Here is a 25,614-nt window from a genome sequence, read left to right on the forward strand (position 1 = left end):
AAAGGCAGGTTGTTCGCTGTATCTGCCTAGCAGGAACCAGTATGCAACTGGTTCTAAGTCTAATAATTTTAAATGCAGGGAGCAGCAGGGACAGAAAAGCGTATTTTGAAGATTCCACTGAACTTGATCAAGATGTGTAGGAGGATTTTTCCACTGCTTGTTTTCTTCATGCTATTTCAATTTAAGATGTTTGCTTCTTAATTGTGGAGCCTCACTAACAAGCCTGCCAAAGATGATACAATTCTCTATCCTGCTGGACCATCTTCTGGTTATTTTGTAATAATCATACTATGCTTATTACACATATTAGGACAATATCAGAAATAACTGTCTCTCTTTTAAAAACCGTCATTTATAGTCAGAATTATGGGGAAAAAACTTGTAAGTATGCTGGGAGCTTTATTTCCATTTCTTCTGGATTGTCAGTGCCTAAGCTGGTCAGCCCTGACTGAAAATTGTTTTGAGATGGGCAAGAGGCCCTGAAATCTACTTTGCCACATCTGCTTGTTTATACTAATGTAGCATGCCACAGAGAAACAAGCACTCCTTTACCCTCGCACTGTTGATTAATGTACTCATTTAAAAGGCCAGAATAGTCTTCGTTATGCAAAATTCACAGTATGTATCCCACATGTATGTGTTTAACTCTCTTTCCACAGGAAAAGAAAGGAAACGTAACTGAAAAACAAAGACATATTTCTCCAGCAGGATTTCAAGAAGGAAAACCTACCAGGATAACAGCAAAGTTCCCTACATACACAAAAGTGTTTTTGCAGGACTGGTGACCCCATCAGAGTCTTGTTCTCGCTGAGGTTTCCACACAACACTACAACAATGAATTTCCTCCGGAGACGTCTGTCAGACAGTAGTTTTGTGGCAAATCTGCCCAATGGCTACATGATGGACTTGCAGCGTCCTGACAACTCCACAAGCTCCCCAGTTTCTCCTGCCATGGAGAGAAAGCACCCACAACCACCGCAGCCCTCGCAGTCTTCCTCTACTGGCACCAGCATTTTCAGCTCCATCTCCAGTGCCATGAAGCAAACCACACAAGCAGCTGCAGGACTGATTGATCATTCAACAAGTACTACACCACCTGTGGCTCAGAAACCCAAGATCCTCCTGGTTATTGATGATGCACACACAGAGTGGTAAGTCATCATAGCTGTCCCTTTGCCTTCAGCTCCACCATGTTTGGGGGATGGATCTAGGAGGCACAGGGCATCTACTGGGGAATACATAGAACCTTTCACATCTAGATCATCAGCTAGGTTGGATGATCTAGGTTAGATGACCTCTATGACCAGCAGACTAGGCTTTCCTCAAACCTTGTTTAAAAAATGCCATTAATTGGCAAACATCTTGACAGCCTCAATATATGGGCACACACAGAGCATTCTTGGCTCAGTTGGCTTAGCTGAGCTGGCACATCAAACATTGGTCCTAAGAGACTGTAGCTGAAGGTGTTTTAATGACATGGTAAGGAAGTTTGGTTTACTATCTGTGCCAGCTCTAGAATTAAAAAGGGACTCCTCTCTCTAGCTCTTTCTCTCTCTTTCTCAAGCTCTTCCATGGGTGCAAATTTATTCATAAATTAACAAAAAACTATCCAACTACTACTACCAATAGTAATGACTAGAGCTCACTGGTTGGTCAAGAGTCCTTCACCTGTTTATCATAGTGAATATGGGCAAAAGATTCTCAGGTTCACATAAGCATTAAGTTTGACTTGTTCCTGCAGATCTTTGTTTACAAACAGAAGCTTGGAAGTATATTTTTTATGATATTTGGTAACAGAGAACTCTTTTCAAAGGGAAGGAGAGCTGAAGGCTTCTGAAATGTTGCAGTGTGCTCCCTTTCAAAGTCAGCTGTTTTCAAAAGCTGGTGGAGAGACATGTTTTAGGGAAAACCCAAACCATGTGTTAAGGAGTTAGATGCTCATTGTTTTGTCAGCCAGCTTGTCTCAATATAAGCTAACACAGGCAAAGAGACCAAGCTGAAGACCTGGTAGTGAAAGAAGTTGGGTTACTAGATCTTAGCCAAGGGATATTATTTTATTGTTCTATCACCCCACTCTACTCTCTAGGAAAGCAGTCACCTTTGGTCTTCTTCACTTTCCCAGGAGCAAGAACACAAGATGAGACCTGCCTCCCTGGAGGTATCTGCACAAAGTGAAAGTCCTACACTCTGCTTTGCCCCCTTCCCTTGGATAAAAGGGGCAGAGACTGAGCACAGCTAGGTCACAGTGCTTCAGCCAGCTTGAATTAGAATAGGGAAAACAGTGGAGTTTTTCTCTAAGGAAAACCAACTTCTTGAGTGAGTGGGAAAGTCCCTGATAAGATGGCAATTGTATCAAAAGTTTCATCACATACTGTCTTTTATCGTGCAGCAGCACATTTATTCAGGATAGTGCAATCTGCAACATCATTCTTGTTCAACCCCGATCACTCTTTCCTGTGTGCACTTGTAAGTTTCCCAGCAGGTTCACTGACCTCCGTCTCTGCTCAGCCTTTTGCAGTTCCTTTAAGATGCTGCCAGGTGGCAGTCCCCTAACATAGCATCCTCCAGCTGGGGATGGGAGTGCCTGTAATGTGCTGCTCAAGCAGCTGGAGTTTAGCCGGCACTGCCTCGTCCAAACAGTGTAATCAGAGAGGAAAGCCCTAGCTCAAAGGCCAATACAGTTTTTCCTTGAGATTAATGGTGCTGAAGGTAGTCTGGGCAGGGAAGATGATGGGGAGGGGCTGGACTCCGTTGCAGTGTTTTCATGGTTTAACACACATTGCACTCAGTTCCCTAACTTTATATCTCCCAGCTGCTGGACTGTCATGCAGACTTTGTGCTCTGCAAACTGAGCTTGTCCAAGGAGCAGCAGCTGGGAGTTATAAAGAGGAGGTATGGCTACCCATGCTGTCTTCACTCCTCCACTTGTATGTAAGCACTCCCTGTATCCTCCTGTCTTGGCTATCCCTCAGCTGTCTGTAACTCAGAGGTTTCTACACATGATTTCTACACCTTTTCAATGACATAAACGGCAGGATTGGACCCTCAGCAAATTTTGCTGTTGACACTGAGTTGAGTGGTGCAGCTGACACAACAGAAGAGAGCAATGCCACCCAGAGGGACCTGGAAAAGCTCAAAAAGCAACCACATGAGAATTTAATGAAGTTTAATGAGGCTGGATATCTTAGATATGAGTACAGACTGGGAGAAGAACACCTTGAGAGCAGCCCTGTGGAGAAGGATTTGGAGATCTGAGGGACAGAAATCTGCATGTGAGCTCTTGCAGCCTGGAAGGCCAGTAGCATCCTGGGCTGCATCAAAAGAGAGGTGGCCAGCAGGGTAAAGGAGGCAATTGTCTCCATCTGCTCTGCTCTGAGGCCCCATCTGGAGGACTGCATCCAGGTTTGAGGCCCTCAGTACAGAGCTGCTCAAGCAGGTAAAGAGGAAGATGATCAAGGATGATCAGAGGGCTGGAGCACCTCTCCTGAAGACAGTCTGAGAGAGTTCATCTTGTTTATCTCGGAGAAGGAAAGGCTCTGGGAAGACTTTGTTGCAGCCTTCCAATACTTGAAAGGAGCTTACAAGCAGGAGGGAGACTGACTTCTCACACAGTCTGATAGTGACAGGAAAAGGGGGAATGGCTTTAAACTAAAAGAGAATACATTTAAGTTAGATGTTAAGAAGACATTTTTTACTCAGAGAGTGCTGGAACAGGTTGCCCAAAATGACTGTAGGTGCCCATCCCTGGAAGTGCTCAAGGCCATGTTGGATGGGAACCTGGACAGGCTGATCTAGATGTTAGCAGCCCTGCCCATGGCAGGAGGTTGGAACTAGATGATCTTTAAAGTCCCCTCCAACCTAAGCCATTCTCTGAGGTTTTTGTGATGGAGAACCCCATTCAGTCTTCCCAGCTCTCTGCCTTTCTCCACAGGCTTACAGATATCAAATAGAGCTGCATGAAAAGGCTCCCTGCTTTCACTCTGTGTCTCATGTTGTGAGGACACTGACCAAAATAGTCATGTGTATTTATCATAGTCTTGTGCCATATGCATGGCATGAAAATACTACCAACCCTTGTGTACCATGGCTTTCTGTAATATGGGCAAAAACACATGCTTAGCCTATAGACTGTCGCAGCCTAAAGGTAATGTGGTCCTTTCTGAAACAGTGCCAGTGCAACCACCCAGCAGATCACAGGGGTGCTGCTAGCAGCTGATTCTCAACTCTCCAGGAAATTCAGGGAGCCCTTGACAGCAGTAAAGAACAGTGGTTCTGTGGATGTTTATTCTTGGTAAAGTATGTCCAAGTAATGTCAGTCATCTTGTTCTCAGCCATTGTGTTAGGTGAGCTCAATCTGACCAGACCAAGGACAATGGCAGCAGCGTTTGCCTTGTGAAGGCACGTCCAAAGAAGTTGATTATCTGGAGATTCTGGCTTGTCCACTCTCCATCAATTATAGAAACACTCCAAGAATATCAAGTGTGAACAACAACAACCTATTGTCATTCCAGTGCTGGTGACTTGGGTTTTGGAATGAGCATCATGTTTGCAATGCATTTCACTTCTGCCCACTCTTATTCTTGCTACTGTTTAAACCTTTGTCTACTGTTTTCAAGAGAGTGCCCTTTCCTTTTCTATTTTGAACTAGTTAACAAATCTAGAAAAGATCCCCCCCCCTAGAAAAAAAAAACTACTGACGTGCTACCCTTATCTTAAGGGCAGGAGTCATCCTCCCTTGCATCAAGTCACACAGTTGACAACAAGGACTAGTTTGCTCAGAGGCAGGAAGAGTGAGAGACAATGGAATCTGCCATTTGATTTATCTTTTCTAAATGAAAACACTTTCTTATAATTGGAGACTGTAGCAATATTGCCAAGCCAGACATTAATTTATCATCACTGTTTGTATTACAGCAGAGGGAAAGAGCTGCAATTAATGGATTGGGACGAGGTGTTGCACAAGTGCATGACGAAATGATCTAACAACCTAAATAGGCGTGTGCATGCTGAAGGCACTTTAAAATGACAAATGGCAATCCTTTCTATTTTTAAGGAGCTGCTCTGTTTCTGATGGCACACTATAGCACTCTGCATATCTCGGAGATCTGGAGGAAGTGAAAAGCACCCAAGAGAATTCATGGCCTGTCTTCCTCTCTAAAATCCTTGCCACTCTTGACAGGTAGCATGCTCTGGTTTATTCCAAAGACAAAGCACTATAAAAATAATGTGAGCTCCACAGAATACCATCAGCTGCTTTCTGCATTAGCAGCAGTAAAAGAAAGATACATGCTACTAAAAGCAGGGGAACTCACACAGCTTTCTGTTGAAGCAGCAATGCTTGGACAAATTTTCCACCCTTCTCCAAGACTCTGCTCGAGCACATCACAAGAAAGCACGCAGCTAATCTGCCCCATGCAGGATGTGTGCAAGAGGAAAGGCACTATCAGTGCAGCTCCCTCATGTTCTTGCCTTTGACAGGCAGGCCTCAGAGGCACCACAGAAGTGACAGTATCCATGCACTGACATACTAGAGGAAAGCTCTGTTTCTCCTTAGCCAGTAATGGTGCACATTTCAACTGGATGCATCTCTCTAGAAAATGAAGCTGCTCCTTGTACACCAGGGAAGCAGTAACAGTGCTTTGGGAGGCTCCAGAAAATGTATCCACAACCCACCCAGAGCAGCTGCCAGGAAAGGGGAGCTCAGACATGAATACACACACATGCATGCAAACACACAGCTAAAAGCAGCAAGACCACGAAGGAAGGGGATGGCAGGACTCCATGTAACAGCAGAAGAGCCAACTCCGGCAGCCTGACCTCAGCCAGGAGGAAAGCATCCCACCTCTGGCAACTTCCTTACTCAAAGCACCCTTAAGTAAAATCATGCTCTTGCCAGATTGAATGTCTCAGCAGATCAAGCAGTATTTAGTATTGTGAATTGTTAACCCACCTCCTCTGCGAAAGTGCTCAGCTTTTGAGCCTAATGCTTGGTGTTTAAACAGATTATTTGGGAAGCGATCAAGCACAGCTAAGGCTTCCATTAACAACATATGCTAAAAACATTGCTTTTTGGACCAGGCAGCATAACAAAGTTGTTCTTGCTGCGTTTGTTACATATCTCAGTTGTATTTGTGAAATACCTCATGACGATTTTCAAAGCCATTGGCACGTGTTATCCAAATTTCAGGCTGTTTCAAGTGCTAACAATGGTTATGCTGTCCTGCACTAAAGGCCCTATGTGTGCCCTATGTGATGTGATTTTGTGTGCTAGGATTGTGCCATGCTTCACTGAAAATAAGCTGCTGAGGATATTTTAAGAGATGCAAAGTTGAATTGATTTTTCCTATTTATTTTACAGCCAAATCTGCCTAAGCATATTGTCTCCAAAAATTTAAAAATGAAAGAAGGGAAAAACTATGATTAATACTGAATGAAATCCTCTTAATACATCTGAAATGACTCTTTGTAAAATAATAATGTCTCAACTCAGATCTAATTATGGGCTGACCTGACAGGATTACTGTTTTTCACTTTATGAAGGAAATTATCAACATTTTTTCATTGAAATAAAGCTATTTTTCCTTCTGATCAAACCTTCAATATGTTATTTTTCCAAAAATGTAATTGGTCAAATATAATAGTCTCATAGTAAATTTTAGCAATTTGGGAATTTCTAAGACCTTATTTTTTGCAAAGAACTGCTTTTTAAAGATATTGCATGAGTATCTTGAATGCCATGAGTCATTCCATGCTTTCAGTAGGCTGAAGATGATATGTGAAAGCTCACACCAAGAGGAATATTTCTGTACTTAACTGATTGAAATACAACAGGAAGTTCAGGATTAGCTTTTAAATTTGGACTTCATTGTAATTTATCATTTCTATAACTCATTTTTCTCTTTATAACTCAGAGTTGATACTTCAAGCTTGACCTCATGAATTTGCAGGTTACATTTCAAAACTTGTTAAAATTTCTTGGTAAGAAACCCACGATCATCTAATATGGTGGTAACAGCCTACAATTATGAATTTGTTGCAGAGAGGTAACCTTATAATATTTCACAAGTTCTGTGCAACTATTCAGCTGTAACTTTAACAACTAACTACAGAAATGTATGTTTTCAAAAATCTGGCTAAAAGCCTTATATTTGCATTATTTAATGATGTCTAACCAGGACTGAATATTTGTGTTTCTATAATCCACACCAAGTGTGACTTGAGGGCAAAGTTCCATTTTAGGAACAGAGGAGGCATGTTTGTGTTAAACCATGTGTGTGTGTACGTATGCATGCTTGGAAGCAGCATGAAGATTTTCAGAATTAGAAGTAGTCCCTAGCAGGCAGGCATAGGGGTGAAAAAGAGGTAAGACTGTTGGAGGTATTCAATCAATCACATTTATCACATTGCTTTTCAATCTGTTTTAGGTATATCACCAGCATGTCTGCCTGTATTTTTGTCCTGCATATGCAAAGCAACTTGGGATCTAGTCTTCTTGCATGAAAGGTGATACAGAAATGTAAAGGATTAGTATCATTACAAAAATAGACATAAGGAATATGGAAAACATTCCCCACCAGGTTATAAATATGCTAATGCAAGTCAAATCTGAGACCTTAATTTCTTTACCAGAGATCCTATAAATGCATAGAATTTAACTTCAGAATGTCCTGCCTAGTCCTGTGCATATTAAAAAAATAAAACAACATCCCTCAGATGTGTTTCTCAAGGTTCGTGAGACAGATTTCTTCTGCTGGAAGCCAGGAGTTCTTTCTCAGAGTTGTGTGAGTTATCCTACTTCCCCAACTCCTAACATTCAGAGAGGGCAGAAAAAGGTTTTCCATTCCAAGGAGGAACCAGGAAAGAACATTGCACAGTCCCCAACAAAATGATACCACCAAACAGCTCCAAGCCATACTATCTAGATTTAGCAAGGCAGAAATGTGCCAGCAATGTACTATTTTGAATACTATGCAAAATAAAATAGCTGTCTCACATTGTGCTTAAAGCACACCTCCCCAGTCCTGTTTGTTGCCAACAGAAATGTGACCATGAGGGCATGTACCCTTTGGAGTGTAGCCTGGGGAGGGAAGACCAACATCGAAGTGTCCTTGCTACCCTGGTGGCTTGAATACAAAAAGACCTGCCTGCATGTTGCACTCACAAGTGCTGCTTCTCTTGGCCAATTTCTTTGATTATCGCCATGCCATGAGCATGAGGTGGCACAGGAAGATGCTGGGGGGCCAGCACTGTGTGGGACTCTGCAGTTGAAGGAATAGAAAGAGTGCCTGAATAGTAGTGTCTGTGATTGTTAAAAGTGCTGTTTGTTTGCTGGCCCAGACCTCCCCCGAAACTAGGCCTTTGGTTCCATTTGTCAACTCCTAGTCTTGAGAGAAAGGAGGGACCCACAGAAAGAGATGTAAAAACCCCTTCTCCCTTCTGACCCCGAATTTTCCTTTCTGTGTGTGCTCAAGCCAAGAACATACATCTGGCCCTATAGGGTGGGGTCTGGGACCTCACAAAGAATCACAGAATCATAGGATTTGGAAGGAACACTTCTGGGGACCATCTAGTCCAATCCCAAAGGACCTCACCATGAGGAGTTCCTTTATCCCAAAAAAGAACCAACTCCATAGCACCATCAGAGTCTGACACAAACCTCTTCAGGAGTAGGTGTGGAGGTATTTCTTCCTGTGTGATCCCATAGCTAGTAATGTCCTGGGGGCTGTTTTACAGTAACCAGAGCAGGCTTGACTTGTGGTTGTTCTGAGAAGGTAACAGAGGAGCTCTGTTCCCATCAACTTGCCATCAGACCTTGGGCACTGAGAGTGTACCTGTAGTGCAGCTGGGCTGGCTCTGGATTAGGTGGTTCCAGCAAGCTAATTTCACCCCATGGAGCCCTGGGACTGGCTATGGCAGCACTGCATCCCAAGCTGGAGCTGAAAGTGCTGTGTAGCTCCTGGCAAGGAATCAGTGTATTCAGGGCTACCTTTTGTCGCATCCTGAATCTTCAGTGTACCTCTTAGTTGCTTCCTCCCTATCTGTAAAATGAGGATCCCCTTCTATTTGCTCTTGGCTCTGGTCTGTTTAACCTGTCATTAAAACTTTGTTGTTCAAGATGTGAAAACATACATCTATTATGCTTTTCCATCATCTTCAGCATCCTGAACAACCCGCTAGGATTTATTAGGTACCCTACTTAACAAATATTAACTACTAACCAGCACATCTCAAGCTGATCAGTGTGTAAGTCTCTGGGCTGTAGCAGATATAGACAAGAGCTCGAGTAGATTGCAAACTCCAGCACTCACCCCAGTGATTTTTCTTTTCCCTGTGCTCTGGGCAGTCAGGACTTGACTGTCTCAAAAGTCCCTCTTGTTTGCAGCTGGGAATTGCTAAACTGGGGAGAAGTGGGGAAGGCATTGAGGGCTGGTCCCTGAAACGAAAACATCCCTTGTTTTTACCCCTGAAGAAAAAAAGGGCATAAATGCACCTCTTCTCCCTCCTCCCTCCCCACTGCTTTTACAGCCTGTTTGGGGGCTGGGGGGGAAGGGGGGGGGGGGGGGCTGGGCATTCCAGCAGCTGCTGGCCAGTATCCTAGAAACTACCTCCTTTTTCCCAGTCCCGGCCCCTTTTATGAAGGAGACAATGCAGACATACAGTGAGTGCCTTGTGCATCACTTAGGCCCCCAGGCCCTTTGACACAGGGATTTCGTGCAGTGGCTAACCCCCAGCCTCTCTCCATGACGTCCCCCCACACCCAATCCTGGGGACACCAGCTTAGCCTTTTCTAAGCTGCTCCAGAAAGAAATGCCATGCCTCGTTTTCCCAAGGGCTTGAGAGAAATATTTGTGATGGAATTTCAAGGGAAATAATTCAGATAATTCTAAAATGTATCCACTGATCCCTTTTGGCTTATTTACCCATGTCTCTTTCTCAGCACTTCTCTCCCTCTTTCTTCCTCCCACTCCCTCAAGCTCCAGGTGAGAAGCGGTCTCCACCCAAAGAGTGTCTTTCCTTCCTTTCATTATTGTGTCTTATCCCAGAGGCACAAACCCAGGGGGACTCAGAGAGAAGGGATTGTCCCACTCTACTCTGTGCTGGTACTGCCTCACCTGCAGCACTGTGTGCAGCTTTGGGCACCACAGTACAGCCATAAAACTATGATCTATTATAAAACATTTATTATATTATAAACTGCGGGAACAGCTTTTGAACCACTGTGCTCCTGCAGTCCATTGCTTCAACTCTCATAGTTCCTGGCTGATTCTGATGCTGAGGCCAGTGTTAGGCCTTTTCTAGCACAGAATGCTGTCTAGTGGCACTGTATGTGGGGAAGAGGTCCTCAGGCATCTTCTCCAGCTGATACTTGATAGCTGTACATCTCCTGTTCCTCACCTGTGCAAAGCATTTTCCAGCCTGGCTGAAGTTATGCACTCCCCTGCTGCATCTCTAATGTCTCCATTTCACAAAGATTCAGAGGAAAGTACTGAAGCAGCCCTCTGAGTCAGCTTTGATGTGCTTCTTTGCATCAAAAGAAAAAAAAGCAGAGGGAAGAGAGGAGAAATAACTCCAGGGGAGATGGCATGAGCTCTGTACAAGCAGTACATCCGCAATTCCTTTGCTGTGTGTGTATAAATGGCATGGATACAGGGGAGCACAGAGATTTGGGCACCCTCTCATAGCTGCAGTGCAAGTCAGCCTGCTCACAGGTGGGTAACACCAGAGATGTCAACTCCTCTGCTGGTATTTGAGTGCCTCACAAGTCTATTAGCAGCCTTGCATCAGTGCTTGCATCTCTTGTTCAGAAGGATGCTTCTCAGGCATCTAAGCAATAAAGTTATGGGTTTTCTGAGAATTTTCTCTCTGATGTATGTAATTCAAGGTAAATTGATCAAACTATCAGTTGGTTTGTTTTTTCCCTGCTGCTATTCAGGATACGCTCTGTATATAGCAGAAAAAAATGCATATATGCTTCCCATAGCCACAGTCACTGAGGAAAAGTGGGACTGTTTCATGGAGCTCTGGAAAACAAGCTTTTATTCTTTCCAAATTACTTCACAAGGAGAGGCATCAGGTTTCCTGTGACCCTGCCACCATTTCAGGCAGAAAGCAGAAGTAATGCCTGATGCCCTTAAGCCAGAAAACCTATCCTTTTCTAGGGTATGCAGCTTCCTTGCTGAGAGTTTCAAGGAAAGTTCTCCCCCAGAGAGACAGGGCAGGCCTTTGGCTGTTTATTACTGTGCTTCCTTCCTCCCAGCTGATGTGGCCACCTCTAAATGCATTTCCTAGCACTGTGAATCCCACCCAAGAACTGCTCCTGAGTGTGGCCCAGCAGTTTGCATCAATCAAAACATGTTTACATGCTAATTTGCTGAAATCACCACAACCGTACCACCCCATCTATAACCTGCATTGCCAAATTATAATGCTGTGTTCTACAAGAGTAAACATCTGGTATGCTTTAAAACTAAGAGCTGGACAACTGATCACTGGTCAACACTGAAGGTTGCCTGAGGTGGGCTTATGTGGCTGGTGCTTGTCCCATGCTGGTGGTGCAATGAGGCAGCCTCCACCTCAGGCAATGATCCAATCTGATTGCTGATGGCTGGCTGTGATGGAGATGAAGGAAGACACTTCCAGGCTCCTTAGAAAAGCTTTTGGCTGGTCTTCTGGGTGAGGCTCACAGCTGCATTACAAGCTGCCTAGGTAATCCCATAGCAAGTCACTTCCTGGGCAGAGGAGCCCAGCACCTAGCAGCTCATGTTGATTTAGGGGAGATTCATAGATGTTTTGCACACTGTCCAACCTGCAAGAAATACCCATGTTTCTGCTGCATCCTCATCAGTCAGCATGTTCTTTCTTTCCTCCATCCATTGCCCGCTGTACTCTTGTAGGGAACTGGTTGTCCAAAACTGTGGATTCCTCATCCTTGGAGGAGTTCAAGGCCTGGTTAAATAGGACCCAAAGCAACCTGATATGGTGGGTGGCAACACTATCCACAGCTGTGATTCTATAATTTTATGATTCTGTTATTCTATGATTTTCTGACCAGAAGCCCTTTCATGTGCTGTGCAGTACTGACCAAAAATTGTTCCCTCTTGTCATAGAGGAATCATGATGCTTCCACAGCATCAGCAACAATTCTGGTTTACCTAAAATTTCAAGGACTCCAGGGCAAGGCTAAAGCCATTTTTCATTTCAGCATGATAGCCTCTACAGCCCAGGGCTCTGAAACACCATGAGGAAATTGAAAACATCACTCCATCCATTTCAGAAATGTTTTCAGAATGAAAAGTTTCATTCTTACTCTGGACTGTGTCAAAATGGTGGCCTGACCTAACTATTTGGCTGCAAATTGATCAGCACCTGTAGTCTACAGAGACACTCAGAGCAGGTTAGCCACTTTGAAAGAAAGTGATGTATTGTTTTGGTAACAGATACTTGCCTGAGACACGGAATGAGACAAACTGCATGGAAGGAGGGATAAGAAGGAGAAGAGGTCACATGGTGTCTAACTTGATGTGCCTTGTCCTACTCCAAGGAATCCTGGTGCTGTCTGTGCCCTCTCTGTATCCATGAGCTGAGCCAGTGTTAATAGAACAACAGAATAACAGAATTGAGGTTGGAAAAGACCACTAAGATCATCTAGTCTAACCACTAGCCCATCCCCACCATGCCCACTAACCATGGCACTCAGGCTACATCATCCACATGTTTCTGGAATGCCTCCAGGTGACTCCACCACCTCCCTGGGCAGCCTGTTCCAATACCTCACCACAAGAGAAAAGGCTTTTCACTGCGTGAAGGGTAATTTCTGGGAGTGGAAGTCTCTTAGCTCCATCTGTGTCGAGCTAAAGACCACAGCTAATCACACTTCATTACAAGCTGAAGCAAAGCAGCACCAAGGAGTCTGCAACCAGCTGGTCAGCATAGTGGAGAGGCTATAGAGGGAGGAAGTGTGTCTCATAAATGTGGGTAAGGAGCATATGTTATGAGCAATCTGGGAATAAGACAGGCTTGTACCAGTGAATAGCGTGCCTCAAATTTCAGACCAGTTCCTGTGGGCCCACTTAAATCTTATTCCAGTTTTTCAGAAGTCGCTGGTTCTAGCAATATCCCCTGTACTTAGGAGCTAGGAATGTTGCCAGACCCAGCCATACCTCTAGAAATACGATGGAATTATTGAGTGCATTTAGCATTCCTGTTTATTGTTAGAGGTGTGATGTCTCAACTTGTCTGGTGAGTTGCTGTTTTTCATACAATGCATAGACTCAAAAGAGGGTAAGAAGTGGCCAGAACTCTGCTAGTTATACTAGACAGGGATAGTTTGAGCCACACTGGGCCACCTGGCTGTTACACCGTTCCTGTACTTACGTCCATGTAGAGGTCTTATTAGGACCACGCTGATGGATAGACTGTCTGGGAAGGGAAGCACGGTATAGCCCTCAGATGCCCTCGTTATAATCACATGGAAAACTTCTGACTTTTTCTTTTTTTTATATCTTTTCCTAATAAAACAAAAAGTTGATTTGGTTTTGAGCCAGGACCACAGAACAAAGCATCTTTACATTTCTCATTGCCAGAGGAGGGGAGAATTCAGTTCAGAACTGGTGCATTTCAGCCATGAGGAAAATTGCCTCCCTACTCTCTCTCCTTTTTTATTGGAACAAATAGACACATAGTAAAAATGTGAGCCAGCTTCTTATTTTGCTAATACTATAAAATAGGGAGTAAAGCCGGCTTCCCTTCATTTTCCTTTACTTTTTTATTCTACCCTGTCTTTGCCAATTGGAAACAGAACTCAGAGAGTTACTTTGTCTCTGGAAACAAATCTTGCAGGGCTTAACTGTGTTTTCAGCGCTTTTCAAACAGAAGAGATTTTTGGAACCTACATGATCTTCCTGAAATTTTGGGGGGTCTGAGAAAATGATCTATGTTCATGTTTTCTTATGTGAAGCTTGTTTTCTGAGGAGAAGAACTGGGGAGAAATAGCATGGAGAAATAGAATCATAGAATCGTTTGGGTTGAAAGGGACTCTTAAAGGTCATCTAGTCTAACTCCTCTGCAATGAACAGGAACATCTACAGGTAGATCAAGGTGCTCAGAGCCCCTCCAGCCTGACCTTGTGTGTCCAAGGAAGGGGCATCCACCACTTCTCTGGACAACCTGTGCCTCAGCAAATATCCACAGAGGAAATTCTATTGGCAATCTCCCTGCTGACTGATTGACATAACAAGCATTGTAATACAATAAAATTGTCTGCCTTTTTCCTATGCCAGTGCAAATGTCAGCTTTTTCCTCTCTGAAAGTGCTCTGTGGTCTATCTTGCATAGGCAGCTAGGAGAAGAAGTGATGGGAGGCACAAAGAAATGCTCCTTCTTGCACTGTTCAGCTGGAAAACAAACAACATTTCTCAGGTCAGGAGATCCTACATTCAAGATACTGTAGATGAGTATACAAATTCTCTAAACTAGTAATAGTAAGATAGGCAGTGGTAAAGCAACTCTTCAGTGAGTGAGCAAGAGAGAAAGCTTTACAAAATAGTTTGATGCCATGCCTTGCTTTGTTCTCCTTTTACAGGATAGAGATCGGGTATTAAATGAGATTAGTGAGGAATCATTGATTAGCGCTGTTGCTCTGGAAAAGATTATGAGAACATGTGGTTTTCAGTTTGAAAATAAAATGAAAAAGTCACAAGCCTTGAAGGAACTTTCCAATGTGGTTTTCGTCTGGCTTTCATCTCCACTGTTTCTCCTGGAGAACAGAAGGCTGAAGAAGATGTGAATTAGGAAAACATGCCATGACCCGGATAAAAAGTCTTCAGCAAAAATGGAACTGCTGAAGCAAAATAGTATGCAGTAGAGCTACAAAGTCTCTTTAACCATGCCCATATCTCTCATTTCTTCTACAGGGCCAAGTATTTCCAGGGGAAGAAGGTGAATGGAGAATTTGATATCCGTGTGGAGCAGGTCAGTGACAACTTACCTGTAAGAAATGTGTGGGCAGAGCTGAGGTGTCAACAACAGATAGTCTGTGGATTTTCTCCAAGAGAAGAAAAGATTTGGGCACAAGTTTTAACACTTGTCCATTTTAGTCGATGATGTATGACCTAAGTGAAAATATCCTACCTTCTCTCTCTGTCTTTGCAGAATCAGTCACTAATTCAACTTAAAATTAAGTTTTCCATTTTGGTGGTGGGACTATCATTTCTTCCATTGGAAGACTACCTCACAGTTCCATATGTGTGTCTGTAAAAGTGAAAAGCTAGTACACAGAAGTGCATCTTAGTGATGTTATATTCCACATGTGTGTTATTGAAGTCTTCCAACTTATTCTGATTTAAGTCTAAAAGTTTTGGTTTCCATATGCAAAATAACTGCACACAGCAAAATCTCTTCAGCATTGACTGATGTGCTGAGTGTGATTGTCACAGCAGAAATGATTGTTAATAACCATGCAGATGCCTAATTTGAAGGCAGGCATAGTAAGAGAGATGTAGAGAACTGAGTCTGTGATTGTGAAGAAATCGTGTGCTTGCTTTTTTTTTTTACTTTAGGGCTGTAAAACTACTTGGATGGGTAAAGAAAGCTGGTGAATGTTTGAATGACCTGGTATTCTCTGTCTTTATAAATCTGGAGATTCTGTGTCATATATGTGGATGTGCATATGTGTTTATATAAAAATACTCATGGAGTGGTTTTGAAGACTTTCTCAAGATCCAGTATCTGTGACAAGTTGTTCCTTCTCTTTTCAAAGGGATATTGTCCACTTCCTAAGGCTGTGCATGTGGACGCACAGTTTGATCAAAATCTGTGCCTAGGACAGAAAGGTTAGCAGGTCATCTTTTGCAACTGTGATATACGAATGCTTAATTTTCCTCTTTTCATTTGTTCTTGCTTCAGATACCCACGCATCATTACTTCAATCAGAAATATAGTTTGTCTTAGGAGAATTTTTTGTACTTTATAGGAAGAAACTCTTGATTTGAAAAGCTAAGTAACAGAACAGTTCGAATGACATAAAAACATGAAAATAAAACTGAACATTCAAATGTTCAGTAGTCTTGAAAAAAGATCATATTGGGAAAAAAGAACTACCCTATTTTTTTTCTGACATAATATTTTGCTGTTCTTCTAGAATGCTCAGTATTTGGTTTAAACTAAAGAAAGATTCTGTCTTGCTGCTTTCCTTTTCCACCTCCATCTCTATTACATCTTCTTTCTTGGTGAATCATTTTGGAAGGTTGGGGCATGGGGGAAGCAGAGAAGGAAAACAAGAATATTTTTTTTAAGTCAAAACATCACTTATTTATAATGGAGTAGCAGCACTGAAAACTGCACAGCTCTCTCTCAGCAGTGGGAAGTCAGTTATCTAATCTGGTTAAGCTCCCCTACCAGCTCTCTGAGCTGCCTCTCCCCCTTGGCTGTTGTTCGAGGAATGCAAGACATATGTGATCATGCTGTCTCGCTGTCTGTCCCCCACACCCAAAACTGTGGAAGACATTGGCTGATTTCAGCTGAATTTGAGAAACAGGCAGAAGTTTCAAAATATTAAGTTTCAACAAGTTCCTTCAGCAGAGGTTCAGTTCCTATTAAACACTGGATAACCCACAGGGAAGAAACTGTTAAGTACCATCCAGCTGCTTAGGGAGCTACTTTTATAAGACACGGCTTGTATAAAAATAGGTTTTATGGACTCTTGAAGAGGGTTTTCTGTTTGTTTACTGTAGAAATGAACTGAATAACCTCAGTGCCACTTCCAGGCCCTTGGTCTTCAGCTGATCACTAACCATTAGCATTAAAAAGAGACAGTAGACTCTATGGGCACACCTGGTTGCCGGTGAGTAGGAGAAAGAGTTGTCAGGGACACTGCAACCCATGTATATGTGTAGCTTCTACTTTCTTCTTCTGTTCAATTGAAATGAATGTGAGGGCTGACTTTTTTCCCATCTTTTCTTCTTCTCTTCTAATTTTCATCATGATGTCCAAAATTTATTTATTAATTTGCCTTAGAGGCTGCAGAATTTGTTGTCACCCACCCCTAACTGAAACTCAGGGACACAACTTCATTTTCAGGTATGTCAAGCTGAGTGCTGGGGTGCTGGGAAGCAACCATAGTCCTGGAAGGATGCTGGAGAAAACAAAACATAGGAAGCCAATCTATTAAGTGAAAGAGAAATCAAATGCCATTGGTTGTACGGGGGTTTTAGTCCTGGGCCTCAGAGAAGCAGTGGGCATGAATGACTCTTATTATAAACTATCAGATGGAGTCTGAGGGTGGTGACAGTTAAGTATTTTCAAGTAAAACTAGTGCTGGCACAAAGAAGACTGGATGACATTGCTAAGTCATGTCTTTGATGCTAATCCACAGATAGAAATATAGTGCAGCTCTGCAGCTTTATCTCTTTAGCCCACCAATACATCTCCAGCCTATTCCTGCAAGATTTTTTTCCCCAAACAGAGGAGTTAATTTGGTGTAAGTCCATTTAGGAGACCATTTAGCAGGGCAAGTATGATGTATTTATAAACAAAATATTTCCACTCAGAGAAACACATAATTTGATTTAGGCGTAAAACATAAGTTTGCACAAGGCAAAACTTCTGTGTAAATGCTCTCTTGAATTCAGGCCCCATTTGCTTTGGAGACAGTTTCCATTAAGTTGCCATTATTTGGGTATTTTTTTCACTACACATCCTTTTGTAGCACCAGTAGTCATTCCTGAAACTGAACAAAACACTGATCGGTAAGTGAAAATCTCTTTGACCTATTCCCATTTAAATCCTGATGGTTTAGGTCTTACTCAGTATGGGTTTAAGCTTACTCAGTATAGCTGAGTCTAAAAATACTATTCCTAGTTTATGCTTAAAATAAGATCATTAAATTTTGATCCATGCTGTTGCTTTTACTTGCCTTATGATTTCTGGCTTTGGGAACTGCAGGGTATACATCTGCAGCTCTTTCCCTCTAGAAATAGAACAGCTAGTGAATTTTTTTTAGAAAAGAAAGGTTTGATTATATAAAATGGATATATGGTTAAGCTCAGCATTAAGAAGAAATATAAATGCCACCGGACTTGGCAACACTGCTTTTAGTCTCTCTTGAAATTAATTCTGCGTTTATCTTCTCAGACCATCTTTCTCCTTCACTAGCCAGGGGACATGAGGCATTAGGAAATGCAGTCTACTTGGGAGGAGAAGGAATTGTACTGTAGGCTTTACACTCTTTGATTTTCCATCACTGAAGGCAACTGGTACTAATTGAGCATCTCTTCCACCACCTTCTCTGCCTTGTCCCACTGAAAACCAAACTGTAAGGATTTCATATGACCCTTGGATTTCCCATATGGATCATAAAATGTCCTGGGTTGGCAATCTCCTTGTGGGTTATGCTTGCACCATGTGCAAAGAGGATACTGTATGGTTGTGTGTCACCAGCAGAAGATGGAAGGAGAGTTGGAGCAGAGGCCTGGACAACCACAGCTCCATCAGCCAAACCATGACACTGTGGGCAGTGGTCATATCCCACATCTAGGATACAGATGCCCACGAACAGGATATGTGCAGAGTAGGAGATGTGCACAGGGATGACTGTGGAGACCTGACTCATGGCAGCAAACAGAAAGAGTTAGCTTGCTTATCCTGACAAAATGGACAGATGCTAAAGGAGACATGACTCCTTTTAATAGACGCACCAGTTTAAGAAAGGGTTTTGTGACACAGTACTGACAACAGCAAGGGCTTGAATCCTATGGGTCTGGTGGTCATCTTTGGCCCTGTGTCCTGAACTGACTGAAGAAAGTACGAGAAGAAAGAGGAGAGCACAGACCTAACTAGCAACAGCAAGCAGCACTTCTCCCAGTCTGAGTACCTTTCCTTTAGATATTTGCTAAAGGCACTTCAGTGCACTCAGAAAAAGTCTTTCCTGGAATTAGCTAACAGATTGTCTCTGATGAGGCCAAAAGTCTTATCTAAATTTTGATTCCTGTTGTCTGTCCACCCGTCTTCTTCCCACCATTTCCTGCTGTGACGAGGTGGGTCCGTCTCTGTCTGACATGCATTCTTCTTGCACAGCTCATTCACTCGTTACCACTGCCTGGTTTATTTTCAGGGAATGATTATTCAGTGAACTCCTATGTACATGCTTCTGGAAAAGTATTGTGGTATAGATTATGACTTTATTGGCAACATTGTCAGGAAAAAGTTGTACTTGGCTCATACAGAAGATAATTGCAATACAGATCATGTCTTCTATTTCCATTGTACCTCTCATCCTAAAACAATGTTTTCATGTGTGACTTGAAGTGGTCCTTTCAAAAGGTAGAGTTCGATAGGACCACGTGTGACAGTGTGAATTAGTCTCTCCTGAAACAACTGTATAATTTTTATTCATTACATATTCATTACAAGTTGTGGGTTGGGTTGTTTTGGTTTGTTTTTTCCAACTGAAAGCCAGAAAGCTGTTCAAGAACAGTAATAGCAGTTCTCATAACTTTGCCACATACAAGCATTCATAAACCGCGAATAAAGGGAATTGGAAAAATAGGAAGAATGACTTGAAATCATTAAATAGACTCAAGGGTTGTTTTTTTTTTTTTCATTTTCCAATTGTTTTTGGAGGCTTACAGAGTTCATGCATTTGATCTATATCCTGGGATCAAAAGGTTTAGAAATGTGTTTTTACTAACTAGAACTCCAATTTTCAAGCAGTCACATGATTTCTGAAAAGAAAATTTAAGAGGCCAAATGCCATCAGGGTGAATACTCCAAACAGCATTCACGCAGATCAAGGCATGGGGACCTTCACCACTATGTGTAGATTAGGAGCACACATCCTGAATTTGCGCTTTGCCAGGAGCAATTCCCCTTAGAGCTGCACAGGAGTGTGTGTCTCCCTCTCTGTTGGACCTCTCCATGCTTTTCTCCCAGGTAACAGCCCCAGTACTGGGGGCAGGGTCAACCTCAAGGGACAATGTCTCAGCAAAGAGACACAGAGAATGAAGTGATAACTAATCTCCAATTCTGCATGCATGCATGCCCCAAGTATGTACTGCCTTAGCCCCTCCTCTTCCCCTCACTCACATCCAGATGATCTGTTCACTTTTCTGCATGTGTAGGGATTAGAGACTGCTTACCTCCCCCGTGAAATGCTTGTAATGGTTGTAGTGAAATGTGCTGTTACTGGAATGCAGTCTGGCGTCTGCCGAAGTCTGTCTTTCCTTATACATATTGGAAGGTCCACCAAAAAATGAAGCATAAAATCCGCTGAGGAATGTATGTGATTCGATTAGACGTTAGTAATTCCTCATCCCAAGTGCCCAAGTCGTGACACAAACTAGCCTGTTACTCTGACTGCATTTCATGTCACAGGGCAGGGGAACAAAAATATATCCATAATGATAATTGGTGAGGAGGTTCAGGAGCAAGCCCAGGAAAGCAGAGGGCTTTGTTCAGAGGCTGTTTGTGTAGCACAGTTGTTTGAGGTATGAGACAGACAGTCTCAAATAGACTGGTCAAGAATATTTGGGGAGATGAATGGTGATTTCCAGATGGAGAGCTGGCTGTAGAGGGAACAAAAAATATGGAACAACAGCAGTCATCTTGCTCAGACTGTCTCCCTTGCGATCCTGCCTAGTATTTAATTAATACCACATTAATCGACTCTCCTTGTCAGTTAATTCCCAGAGCTCCAGACATCCAGTGACAGCAGGCTGGGAACAGAAAGTCCATTGGAAAGGATATAGCAAGATCAAGACTCAGATCTGAAGCGTGTGTGCGACCACCGCAGGAATAGTGGAGGAGAAAAGGAGCTCGGGCACACAGCTTGAGTGTGCATGCCTCACCAACACAGGGATAGGGCCAAGGTAACCAGCCTTCCCAGGCCTATTTGGAGGTGGACCACCATCAGTGGGTAGGCAAGAGCCTGGGAAACCAGGGATCAGTCAGGGAGCACAGCGGCCTCCCAGAAGACCACTGTTCCCTTGCAGAAGGTAGGGGTCTAACACCGTGCTGGAACATAAGAACAGGAGCCACTTCTGTAAGGCAATGATCAGATCTCAATTAAAAAACCACAGCAAAAACTTGAGCTGTCACAATCCAAGAACATTGTGGTCCCGACAGAGAGGAATCCAGTGACAGCAACATTTACCACTGTGTTGCTAAACACCGCCTACAAGAAAATCTTACAGGAATGAGGTTGTTCTGTCTAAGAAAAATAAATAAATAAATAAATAAATAAATAGGTAAATAAATAAAAGGGTAACTCTTCAAGCCTTCAATTTCTGCAGTGGGCTTAAGAAATCAAGAGAAATTCGGGTTAAACTTCTGGAAAACTTTCCAAGATTGTTATAGCACAGATTGTCTAAAGAGGATCATTGCACATGGAAGAATTTTTCTGTAGCATCTGCACACAATGGCAGAGGTAGAACTAATCCTGCCTTAGGAAGGAGAAACAGTTTGCATGATATCTTGAAGTCCTTCCACCCCAATTCCATGAAAAATATTTTAAATCTAGCCTGAACATTTGTATCCGAGGAATCTTTAATATCTATGGCCTCTTTGTTTTATTCTCAGCAAACAGAAACCCTAAAATATCTCAACAGAAAGATCTCCAGTATCTAGAGAACACTAATGGGACAAACTGAGAGTAGCTTGAGACTGAGTCCGAGTGAACTGGAGAGATTTGTGATTCCAAATACTTGAAATAGTAGGCATTTTTAAATAGAATAGTCCTTTCAAATCTGAGACTCACAAAGGTACAAATATACTCCCAGGCCCACAGTCTGTACTACATTATCATAGAAAATAGGTTGTCACGTTTGTCACACGTGGTTCTCTCTTGCTCTAAATGTTTTTGCAGCCACTGGCACCGTTTGCAAAGCAAGTATAAAACACCATCTGGCTAATGTTTTGCTGCCTTATACTTGATGAGTCCTAACATGAATGACTCTTCAAGGCAATGGAGAGCTGCACTCTCCTGTTCTGTGCACAGTTACCTGTCACAATCTGCATGGGCTGCTTTCTTTGTCTGCAAGGTAAGAGCAGGCTGGGGATGATCTCAGACTTAAAATCCCAGCCAGGGGAAGTCATCAGGCTACAAAACCCACAAAGTTAAAAATACAGGGAGCATTGGAAAATCAACAGGAAACAATTTCTGCTGACTGAAATTTTCAGCCTTCTTCCAAATGCCGTCTAGCAGCAGACTGTCAGATGGGACAAAGCATAAGAGCAGCAGTGGTCCTTAACTTAGTCTGTTAAAACAGAAGTGGATGCCAGGGGAAGGTTAGGACTCAGCTGTGGTTGCATGTTGGAGTTGTTTTGGGGCTGGGGTTGTGCAGAGCCCTGCAGACCCTTTCTCTGCTCCTTAATTCTTGCCAGGGTGCCCAGTACAATGGTTGCCAAAGGGGATTTCTCCCTTTCTTCTGGCTCTTGACATAAACAGGCCTGAAATTGGTCCTGGCAGTTTGGTATGAAGTACTTACCAGCTCAGAGGGTTCTCAAGCCTGTTTGGATGTCAGGTGTCTGAGCATGGCTTTGTTTGGTCTGACTGCTGCAGAGCAACGCCTGTCAGGCTGACTTAGTTTGGCTGTGTATGAGGAATGCCCATTTTCACTCCTGGCAAATCCAAATGTTAGAACAAAACCACTTTCGAAGAAGAGCATAAAAGCCATGAAAACACAAACCCAAAACTTGCCTCTCTAGAGCTGGCTTTCATGTTGGATGAGATGTCCCTCAGCTGCATAAACTGAAGGTGCAAAGTAACATCCTAAGTGGGACAACTCTGAGGAATAGACAGCCAAAGAGGTGGGAAACACATCCTTTCCTTTCCCCAGTTTACTAAGCCCACGTATACGCTAGCAAGCAGATGTGTTATATTGCACTCTCATCAGACACCCTGAGGACATTATGGATAGTACCGGAGGCATCTCCTCTCCTTGAATTTGTTCAAGGTGAACTAATCCCTATATCTATTGAGCTTTCCAAACATTTCAAATGCAGATGACTTTTGAAATACATATTTTCTTCTCTCTGATCCATTATAATCTCTGAAGATCAACTAACCTAAGTGGTATGTCTGCAGCTAAAACAAAGGCCGTGCAATCTCATAAGAGAAGGCCAGCAAGTCACATGAACCCACTACCTGTGTGTGTGTGTGTGTGTGCATGAAATAAGATTTTATTCTTGGCAACAGGAATTTTCCCCCTCCTTCTGTTATAACTGGGAGTTACAGTGATGTAAGATCATGCAAGGGTGTTGCTTTGAAAAGTTTACACAGGGCTGCAGACATGAAATTTCATTACATCATCAGGTTACCAATCTACAGTCACTGCTTTAAAATTACACAGATTATATAAAATGAAAGTTGGACGTGATTTTTTCATTTATCGTCTGGCCTACAAATCTTTACAGGTGCACCAGTTCTCCATCTACAAGCTTTTTCCATGAGGACAAAACATGTTTTTTTTTTCTTTTTTATTATTTTTGGTGGGTTTTCTTCTGTGTGAAAGTTGTTCCTGGCACTATCTTGCAGTTCCAACTAGTAGAAATTTCAGAAGAATATTAGATACTGCAAGGATCTCAATAAAATCACAAGGATTAGCAACACCACACGTTAGTGCTCTGTTATTAAGTAGCCACAAGTTAGAAGATGATTAACTGCTGCCCAGTCCCCACAAAACTAATTCTGAAAGAAAGTCATTAGTGAGAAGGGGAAAATTATCTGTTGAAAGAGAAGAAAACAAATACAAACAAATACAAATTTCTGTCTGGAAAACTGAAATCTGATTATTTATAAATATAGGTAAACCACAGCTTGATCAGGCAAGCCCAGTAGTTCTGGATCCATAAGGATGTGTTTGCATCATGATGGAAAGCAAAATACTGTATGGTGCACCAGTGAAGACAATAAATGAACAGGTTATGCAAGTCTGAGATCTATTCACTTGCCTCATAAAAGACAATTTTAGGGTTTGGAGCCCAAGTCTTGTGCAGAGCAGCTAAACCCAACGTTCTCCTCCTGCTCCAAATGGCTTGAACCCGCAAGCCTTGCTACACTCCTGCCTGTTGGGTGCATGACCAGCTGCCTCACCACAGGTCATCACACCTCTCACCCCGTTAATCACCGTGATTTGAGTGTTAACTTTCACTGACACCCTCTGCAGTCAGAATCACCTGGTGCACATTTGCCTTTTGCTCCCCCAAAGCTTAAATATTCCTTGCCAACCTTCCCAGACTTGTAAGTTGCACCTCTTTTAGAAGATAAACTGTTTCAATAACTGAGAGTACTGTTAAGAGCCTATCTGGCTTTTCTAATCCTTTAAGAGTTAAAATCTTAATAAGTGAATTGCATCATGTGGGTGCATCTGCTTATCACTTCCCTACAGCATAATGAGGATTTTTAGCTATTAAAGGAGGTTTAAACCATTTGTATTATTATTATCTTTATGGCTGGCCAGCAGCACAGCAGCCAACTCAGACATAATTCTAAATGAATGTTTCCAAGTGGAAACTTGGAATTTGAATTCAAATGACCTTACCTCTTTTTATTATTATTTTTATTCTTTCCTGTATGCGTTTTTCATCTTGCTTATTCTTAATTCCTTCAGTATTTATTACTGCAATAAGCTTAATCCTGTAAACTTGCGCACCTGAAGTGTGGGACTCGTAAATATTTCTGCAGCTTCTCTGGGGTAAATCAGATGGAATTGGATCTCCCATTGCCTCATGGGAAAAAAGTAAATTAAAAAAAAAAAGAAGACAATTGGATGTTGATGAGTTTATGTCTCTGCTGCCCTTGAATAATGCTCTGTCCTTTTGCTCTACTTCAGGCTGAGTTCTCTGAGCTGAACCTGGCTGCTTATGTCACCGGTGGCTGCATGGTGGACATGCAGGTCATGAGGAATGGCACCAAGGTGGTAAGGTGAGTAGTACCAACTTTTCTTGAAAACTGGGTTTTCTGGAGAGATTTGAGAGCAAGCAGGATGATTTCAGGCTCTGGCTGGTATTTGAAGGAGAACAGTTATGATGATCTGGAAGTTTCCCAGAAGAGATGGAAAGTCTGATTTGATACTAGTGGTTTTGTACCAGGTCTCAATTGCACATTGTGCCATCTAGTCATTGCTTCCAGTCCAGATCCTTCATCCCTCATCTTTAGGTTCTTTTTAGTCTTACGTATCCTAATAAAGGAGAGATGGTTAATCTTTATTTCTGTTCATTTATGTCTCCTGTTCTACCAACCATCTTTCACTGTAAACAGTGCCTTGCACTCATTAGTCTACCTGTGTAGATCCTGATGCTTGTAGACTGTTACTGCAATAAACACAAAGTCCTTCTATGAATACGTCTTCTCTTCCCAATTTGCCCCTTAAATCTCACCTCTTTTGCATTAGATTCTCTATGCTTTAGCCTTACCCTGATATATATCTCACAGGTAATACCTTATCATTTGGTGATGATTTTCCCTGCTAACATTACTTCATAATTTGCAGTCACTGCAAACAAAGATTCTTCCTGAGCAATGCTTTCCCAATTACACATCCAATTCACTTTATTTCTATTTTTATTTCACACTGTTTCTTTTCTTTTGGACACCAGAGTGCCTGCAGTTTTGACTTGTTAC

At 42.5% G+C, this 25,614-nt stretch overlaps 1 protein-coding gene across 2 annotated transcripts in view; it reads left to right on the forward strand.

The window, feature by feature from the left end:
* Window positions 1-753: 753 nt before the first annotated feature.
* SYN3 (synapsin III) overlaps window positions 754-25,614 on the forward strand; it is a 176,895-nt gene continuing 152,034 nt past the window's right edge. For both annotated transcript variants that reach the window (XM_042889639.1, XM_042889638.1), the window contains exons 1-3: window positions 754-1,151; window positions 14,912-14,969; window positions 24,824-24,915. In XM_042889639.1, coding sequence (XP_042745573.1) covers window positions 835-1,151; window positions 14,912-14,969; window positions 24,824-24,915 — 467 coding nt within the window. In that variant the 5' untranslated portion in view covers window positions 754-834. The remainder of the gene's footprint in view (window positions 1,152-14,911; window positions 14,970-24,823; window positions 24,916-25,614) is intronic.

The sequence above is a fragment of the Lagopus leucura genome, unplaced genomic scaffold (genome assembly GCF_019238085.1).
Source record: "Lagopus leucura isolate 7727_CA_CO unplaced genomic scaffold, USGS_WTPT01 Super-Scaffold_100159, whole genome shotgun sequence".
In the NCBI taxonomy this organism is placed as follows: Eukaryota; Metazoa; Chordata; class Aves; order Galliformes; family Phasianidae; genus Lagopus; species Lagopus leucura.